This window comes from Myotis brandtii, unplaced genomic scaffold (assembly GCF_000412655.1).
Source record: "Myotis brandtii unplaced genomic scaffold, ASM41265v1 scaffold613, whole genome shotgun sequence".
Lineage (NCBI taxonomy): Eukaryota > Metazoa > Chordata > Mammalia > Chiroptera > Vespertilionidae > Myotis > Myotis brandtii.
In genome coordinates this window covers 2,442,274-2,450,715 of record NW_005370332.1, presented here as the reverse complement: position 1 = coordinate 2,450,715, position 8,442 = coordinate 2,442,274, and the positions used below count along the sequence as shown (strand labels likewise).

Here is an 8,442-nt window from a genome sequence, read left to right as displayed (position 1 = left end):
ACATAGTTGCTTAGAGTTGCAGCTGAGAGGCCGGCAAGTTAGGCGGGGAACGTTGGAGTTCGCCAGTCACTGGAGCAAGCAAGCCTCCCTGTTCGCTTCAGTGCATGGCTGCCGGCCGCCATCTTGGCTGACAGTTAATTTGCATAAGGATATGCTGATTAGCCAATGGGAAGGGTAGCGGTCGTACGCTAATTACCATGTTTCTCTTTTATTAGTGTAGATAGGACAGAAAATTTAAAAATATACTTGCAAGCCTCAGAATACTATATCAGCTAGAAGGGTTTAAGTTTTGAGTACACAACTCTAGTATTAGTTTCTGCTTGCTTTGTTTTATTTTTAACAATAGTAGTGATATACATTTTTTAGAACTGGAATGCCTACTTTGAAAGGTTTTCACATATTTGAATGTTCCCATTATAGAAAAGACATGCATTTGATAATGCTCATCAATGAACTACAATGATATTGGAAAACAGCTCCATCACTAATGCATTTTCCAAATTACCTTTCCAGAAGACTTGATTCCTTTAAATAGTGCTGCACCAACTACGAGCCACGCCAGAAGAAGACAAAGTGCTAAATACCACACAATTTTTCCAGTCTCATCCATTCCACTTGAGCGTTGGAGTGCCACTTTGCTGAAAACACATAAGCCCTTTTATGAACACAGAATCACCTGTCTTAATACATTGACTTTTGTCATACATTTTATCCAGTGGGAAGCTTCAGTATTTTATTAACACATCAGTGTCATGTGAACCTTTTATTGACATTGGAGGGGCAAAAATAGTTCAATGAAAAGCCAGTCTCTGGCTTAGGTTTAAGTGAAACCAATCCAAAGTTCCAAACCCTGGAATAAAAGATTTACTGATTCCTTTAGCTATGATTTTGCCCTAATATTTCAAAGCTCCTTTTATGCAAAAAAAAATTAACCTTACATTAGATTATTTCATTTTACTTACTATGATATTTGTCTTAAGTTAAAATAACAAATATATCATTTAAAATTGCATTAAATGTTTTCTTATTTATTGTACTTATATTTATCATCAAATCTAAATGGCCTCACTATTTATAACTTTTTCAAAGGCTCTCTATCAAATTCTATGATTTCCACTAGGGACATGAATGGATCTAGGATTTTAATTCTTAGCTTGATCTTTGGGAACATTTTAAGATCCAAATTTTAAAAGGGTCACAAAAGAGCATTAATATATAGATGGGGAAGAACTCATTACAGCAATAGTCAAAGAAGTTAGGTCAGGGTAAAGGATAGGTGTACATTAAAGAAAATAAAGAGAGAGCATTTCAAATTAATAAAAGTAAATGTAACTCAAAATATCTCTTTCTATCATATAGTGACCATTATTAGCAAAATGGATAATAAAGAATTGCAGCCTAAAATAGAAATTTTATCCACAAATTACTTATCACACAACTGTTTATCATTAAAACTTGTTAATTATAGTCTAAAATTTGAATAGTTTTATTCAAATAAAATCCCTAATTTATAGTTAATAGTGCTAAATAAATCATTACTGACAATGTGTTTCCATTTACATAAGTAATTTATAAACGATAATTTTTCGACTATGAGCTAAATTTGCATGTTACTACTGCTCACACAAGATAAGTAAACATCTGAATCAAATGGAGTAGAATTTGTTCCGCTTCCCTTTTTTCTACTTATATGAGTTAAGAAAAGAGCCGATTAATATTTTATGTTATTTATAAAAAGAAATTTTAGTAACATCTGTTTAAGAAGTGGATCATCTAGGGTACTTACTTCCAATATTGTTCACTGGGAAGCTGCCCTGGTCGATAAACTTCAGTTCCGTTGTCGCAGGTAAAATTGTTGAAGTCTACCCAGCTTTTATTCACATGGATGAGTGTCTCTAATTGTGTAGTCACATTGCAGTGAGTTACTGAAAATTATAAAAAAGAATGCACATACAAACACGTACTTAGTTTTAAAAGAGTACTTTCCTGGAAAACAAGTTTTAATGGTAAAATATTTAAAGTACAGTCTAAATTGTTACTTGGTGAAGGTAGGGTAAAAATCATACAAATGGAATAAGACATGCACATTCTGCATCTTAAATCTCCTCAACTACTAAGCTGGGAGTGAGTATGAAAATATTTGCCCTTTTAAACTATGATTATATTTCTAGTCATAAAAGCTATAAAGTTAACAATAATTTCAGTTGGGATTTAGTGCTCTAAGGGACTCTTAGTATGTGGATTTATTTAACCTATATAGAAAATTACACCTTTAAGTTAAGAAGTATTGTCTTTACCACTTCACCCTCTGATATACAAAGGCAAATCCCAGTGGTAATAGTCTGCAATATCAATGCTACATTATTCCAAAGATTAGCAACATGTGGCATGAGCAATACTGACTGTCTCTTGAAACACACTACAATGACCATGGATAGTGTTTTTCTCTCTTTATCACTTTCCCATTAACTTTTTTCTCTCCTGCCCATGGCTAAGGCCTGCAAGAACTCTTCTAGTAGCCGTTTAGCCTTACTGGCTGTCCTCAGAAATTAACATTGCATTCATCAATTTTCAGGTTATACATGCTCTATTCTGTTTTTATCAGTAACCCATGGCTCACTTAAAACTTACCCTAAATTGGTTAGAAAATAATCTAACCCTTTAAGCTTCTTGGAAAATATGAAAAAATGAAGCAGAGTTAACAATATTTTTAAAAATAAACAAATGAATTTTACCGATAGGTGATCTGCTACAGTTTTCATCTGCCCAATAAGAACAATTTTTCCATGGTAGTTCACTTCGAAAAGAAGCAAACATGTAGTAAATACTATAGGCAATTATGACATTGTAATAGATGGTCACAGAAACGGATACCAGGACCATTGTAATTCCCACACCTGAAAAAGAGAACAATTAAAGTTTTTTTTTAAAAGTGAAGTATCTTTTGCTGGTTCATAAAAAGCTGCATCTCAATTTCCACAAAATCTATTTTAAAATGAGAAGGCTGTTTCAAATAACTTTTTCTTTTGGGGTGGGTAGGGAGGCAGTACTATTGTCTGAATAGTTTTCTTCTCAAATTTCAAATTATTTTGATGATTAGCTTTCTGAGGCAGTTTTTAGTTGGTTAGGAAATAGTTCTAAGATCAGGGCAGAAGACTGTACTAATCCATTAAATTCAGAGAAGGAAAAATACATGTCCATTACTCTTACTTATGAACTCTGTAAAGTCTTGTCAGAGTGGGTACTACTCTTAAAAATAATTAAGAAAGAAAAGAAAAACAAGTCAAAGTTCAAATTCTATTGACTCACTAACCAATACTTACATCTCCATCCATAAACCAACATTTTGACAAGTAAAAGATAAAGCCTATGAGTTAATGTCCTGAAAGGATAGTGTACACCATTTCTACAGTACATGTGAAGAAAATTCAATGACTCAGTAACAATCTGAATTTAAACTTCTGAAGTTTTTTTTAACTCAGTAGTTTCAAAATGTTTAGTATACTAAATGTAACTCCTATGCTAAAACTAGTTTTTGAGGTAGCTTCCTTAATATTCCAGCAAAATATACTGTTCACATCACTATAAATTTATTTTTGATGTTGCATTGAGGCTTTTACAAATAGTTTTCAGCTGCTAGCACATACCAAAATGAGATATAGCTACAGATAGAAAGGCTGTTTTATGTTTAATAACAATCAAGGCATTAAAGAAAAACTTTACCACCCCTAGCTGGTTTGGCTCAGTGGATAGAGTGTCAGCCTGCGGACTGAAGGGTCCCAGGTTCGATTCCTGCCAAGGGCACATTCCCGGGTTGTGGACTCAATGCTCCCCCAGTAGGGGGCGTGCAGGAGGCAGCCAATCAATGATTCTTTCTCATTGATGTTTCTATCTCTCTCTCCCTCTCCCTGCCTCTCTGAAATCAATAAAAATATATTTTTAAAAAACTTTACCAGTGTTTTATTCTATTAAGAGCATCCAAGAAAAAAAAATTGTGACCTTTCAACTTTTCTGAGTTAGGCATTGTAAAAGATATGCAAAAGCAAGAAGGCAAAGACCACCTGAAGTAGAAAAATGCCAGAGCCACGAAATGAATGCACAGCAGGACCATGTGCCAAGAGAATTGAAAGGGTGAAAAATAGGAAAAGAATGACACCCTTACAACCCTCTCTAGTCCTTCCTTACCCCTTTCATATCTGCAGCCTGAGACAAACAGAAATAAAAATTAACATTTGATTTTTAAATTCTACAGTGTCAATATGCAGAAAAATGTGTGGGTCTTTGTCTTTAACCTGTCCAAATTTTAAACAGTTTTATTTCTCAGAGTGAGGACAGCTATATGCATGAATAGACCAACAATTATAATAGGAAACACATTTTAATACCAACCTTGAAACAATGGAAGAATATTCCAAACTGAAACTGGACCTAAGCTAGCAAATTGTCCCAGTGAACACTCTAGGAAGAACAATGGTAAACCAGCCAATGCTAGCATAATCGCATAAGGTATCAAGAAGGCACCTAGAAAATGCAAAATAGAAACAAAGCACTATTATATCCCAAAATTTTGATGGCAATTAATAACCAGCATAACATTTTGAAAGCATTCTGATACAGTGGAGTCAGATTTCTGAGTTTAGGCCCCAAATTTACTACTTTCTGGGAAAAAGTCCTCGATTCTCTAAACCTTGGATTCCTCATCTATGAAATGAGGATGTCCTCACTTAACATCCTCGATAGGTTCTGGCATTAATAACACCAATTTTAATAAAACTAATTAATAGAACCAAGAGGTAAGTTCCTAGAGCAACTCATCAATATTATAACAAAACTATGTTGAACGAAACGACATTATTTGAGGACTGGCTGTATCAGTAATGTGGTTGTTGTACTTATTAAAAACAATAGCCCATAAGAAGCAATCCAGAGGAGTTGAATGATCATTATGTTTTAGAGCCAGGCCGAATGAGGTGTATATCCTGGTTCCACCATTCACTAGTTATGTGGCCTGAGGCAATTTACCTAACTTCTGAATCTTATGTTTTTCATAAATGGGAAGAATTATGTATAACAACTCATCAGTGTATGGTGAGGGTTTAATTACAGAGCCTATGAGAAAACACTTGGCAAAATGGCAGGCACATAGCATATGTTCCAAGTTAGTTTCCCTCCTTTCTCTTTTAAAAATAAATGGCCTATTTTTAAGAAATAGGGTGCAAATGTTAAATGTGGTTCAGAGTGGAAGTCATTGCAGTTAAGGTCATTAGTCTTCAAAAAGTTATAAGGGCCTTCATTCAATTTAATAAAAAATTTATTGTTTTGTTAGAAAAGCCTGAACTTTTGAAATGCATTCAGAGTTAGCTTTTAATTTTATGAGGACTAATCTTACATGTAGATTATCCAGGCCCCTTTTGATTTTTAAAAAAATATCTTTTATTATTTTACTTTTTTTCTGCCTACTTTTGGGGCATAATATTGCTCATTAGAAGTTTTATCATATTGTGGGTAGAAACAGGGACATAACACTAAACTCATTGATCAAGTATTCTAGAAGTCTAAACAAATTTAATAAGAAAATGTGAGAATCAGTGTATAAAAATGGGCTTTTGGATTATGTACATTTTATTTACCATGTTACATTTTTTCCTCATATATTTTTCATATTATGATACTGTAACATCATACCTGAGAATTACATTTTGAAACCCTCAAAATATATTTTACTAAAAATAATGAGACAATAAACTACTTGTTATTTACAAGTCACTAGTCACTAGAACATATGGACAAATATGCTTTTACAGATGTTGCAATAAACATACCGTCATTATTATGACTAATAGTTTAAGTCCTGCCAATGATATTTATGAAGAAAATGTAATACAAAATATCCCTGTTTAAATACAACAGTAATCAAAGGCTTACTAGCCCAGTGTGAATAGTTTTTTTAGAGGGAGAAAAGGGATTATTTTCCCCAGTGTTATATATGGCTTTTCACCCATTATATTTTTCATTATTAATAACAAACATATTGGTAAAGTAATACAGTACAGTAGTACACAGTGGTAACACTGCTGGCCTAGACTCTAAGGAAGTATAGTACTTCTTTTTCATAAACTGCTAAAAAGAATTTATAGATTAAAATGATTCCAGGTTTTAGCATATTTTTAATTCAACTGAGCATATTTTTTAATTTCTTTATTGATTAAGTTATTACTTATGTGTCCTGACCATATTTTTTAAATCGGCTTTGTAATATTTGACAAATTTGAATTTTATGTTCATCTTCTACCCTTGGGCAAAAAGAGAAAGAAGCAATTCAGAGAGTCTAGATCATCTATTACCCAAATGATGTGATCTTTAAAAACTGAGAGTTCATATAATGTATTAATTCTTAGAGAAAATGGTAGATGAGATAATGGCATACAATAAATGATACTATTTTATTTTGGCTATGTTTAAAAACTCTATTAAACCTAGTTTCATATAGTTCCTGAAAATTTATGGCAACTACTTGGTCTGTGTATGATGTCAAATCACAGGGAAATTCATATTCTAAAACTAAATACAATAAGCATAACCAATGGACATAAGACACTGGGGGGTAGGGGAGGCCAGGGGATTGTCAAGGGCAGGGGAAAAAAAGGACACATATGTAATACCCTTTGTAATACTTTAAGCAATAAAAAAAAACACTAAATATAAGAGTCTGGAAAGGAGCTTGAATGTTTCTCTTCACTACACTGGACCTTAGGACATAGACACCAAAAAGATTGTGATTTCTGACCCATTTTCCAGCTCAAACGTATACCAAACCCATGACTAAATGACATAGGCTCTACCTAGGGGAATTTTTTGCCACACCACACTTAAAGTTTTTAATAAACAGAACTTCTTTCTTAAGTCTCTGAAGGTCGGTGTGAATCTTTTAATGCAACCAATTAACAAGGAATATAAGATTGAAATATCACCACAAAATATCCTATTGTACCAAGAAAAATAATTACAGTGGCACAGTTTCACTTGTATCCAATTATGAAATATAAGGGCATGGCACCTCTATACTTCTAAAAGAACCTGTAATTACAAGTGAGTAAAATATGGTGTAAGTGAAAAGTTATTTCAACATTACTAGAGAATTATGCAACTCATTTTGTATCCCTTTGTGTGTTATCTCAGAATTATTTTTTTTTGTTGTTCTAATTGAGTCTTCCTTAGTAATTTCTGAGGTATAAACAGTATTATTTTGCAGAAATTAAACACCTCGTCTTGAACTAAATTCTATTGCATTTTAAAAGGATCTTCTACATAATCAATTCAATTAGGGATACATGTAACTGAATATTGCAGCTTCAAATACTAAACCTTTAATTATTTTTTAATCAACTGCTCCCACACCTAAATTTCCAAAACGCACACAAACAATTTACTTAAACTTCTTATTAGAACTAGAAATCACTGTCTTTTGCTAACACTAAAGTCTGAACAGATTATCACAGGAATGTATAAATTAAGAATAGTAAGTCACAGTTGGAGATTATACAAGATCTCAAATCCAAAACACAGAAGTTGTAAATATACAACTTTTATCATGTTTAGATGTGAGGATTTTGTGAAGCTACCTTCCTAACAAGCTAGCAATTTTACAGTCTAATAATAAATACAGTATGCTTGTTTCCTATTCTCCCACTAACCCAAAACATCATATACCTTTCCTCAGTTCTTAAAATACCCTTAGAGGCCTTACAGCACTCCACTTAAAGCTGGATGAGAAAGATGTGGGGGCAAGGGGAAATACCTCCGCCATTGTTGTAGGTCAAATATGGGAATCTCCACACATTCCCCAATCCAACTGCGTATCCAACCATAGATAGAAGATAATCCGTTTTATTGGACCAGTTGCCACGTACTTGATTCTCATCATTTTCATCAACATGGAAATTCTCAGATGACGCTGTCACTTTCTGGAGAAGGGAAAATATCAACAGCTTGTCTTTCTACTATTAAAAATTCCACAGAAGCATAATTTCACTAATCGAGAGAGAGAGAGAGAGCCTGAAAACCGTAGAACCTGAGCTAAGGGGAATGCTATCCAAGGTTGAAGACATTTCTGCTAATGACTGCTTTTACTTTACATTTACCTCTTGAAGTGAAAAAGCTCTGTAGGCAGATATTTGAACTACTTCTTCAGGTGAGATCATCCAAATTTTGGTGGAAAGGTTACATGTGGCACGCAGTATGAAGGGTAAATAAAGGTGGACAAATAAGTTTGCAAATGGAAAAGTCTTAAAGATGAACTAGGTAAAACTCAATACTCTTGAGATTGTAGAAGATTTTTGAGAAAGATCAGCTATAGCTTCCACTAAAAAAAAGAGAGAGAAAGAGAAAGAAAGAAAGAAAGAGAGAGAGAGAGAGAGAGAGAGAGAGAGAGAGAGAGGGAGA

The 8,442-nt window shown here is 33.5% G+C and overlaps 1 protein-coding gene across 3 annotated transcripts in view; it reads right to left on the bottom strand.

Moving 5' to 3' along the window:
- SLC6A14 (solute carrier family 6 (amino acid transporter), member 14) overlaps nucleotides 1–8,442 on the bottom strand; it is a 27,805-nt gene that overhangs the window by 18,554 nt on the left and 809 nt on the right. For all 3 annotated transcript variants that reach the window (XM_014528075.1, XM_014528074.1, XM_005879918.2), the window contains exons 2-6: nucleotides 7,799–7,964; nucleotides 4,390–4,521; nucleotides 2,736–2,897; nucleotides 1,787–1,925; nucleotides 506–638 (exon numbers count right to left, since the gene is read on the bottom strand). In XM_014528075.1, coding sequence (XP_014383561.1) covers nucleotides 506–638; nucleotides 1,787–1,925; nucleotides 2,736–2,897; nucleotides 4,390–4,521; nucleotides 7,799–7,964 — 732 coding nt within the window. The remainder of the gene's footprint in view (nucleotides 1–505; nucleotides 639–1,786; nucleotides 1,926–2,735; nucleotides 2,898–4,389; nucleotides 4,522–7,798; nucleotides 7,965–8,442) is intronic.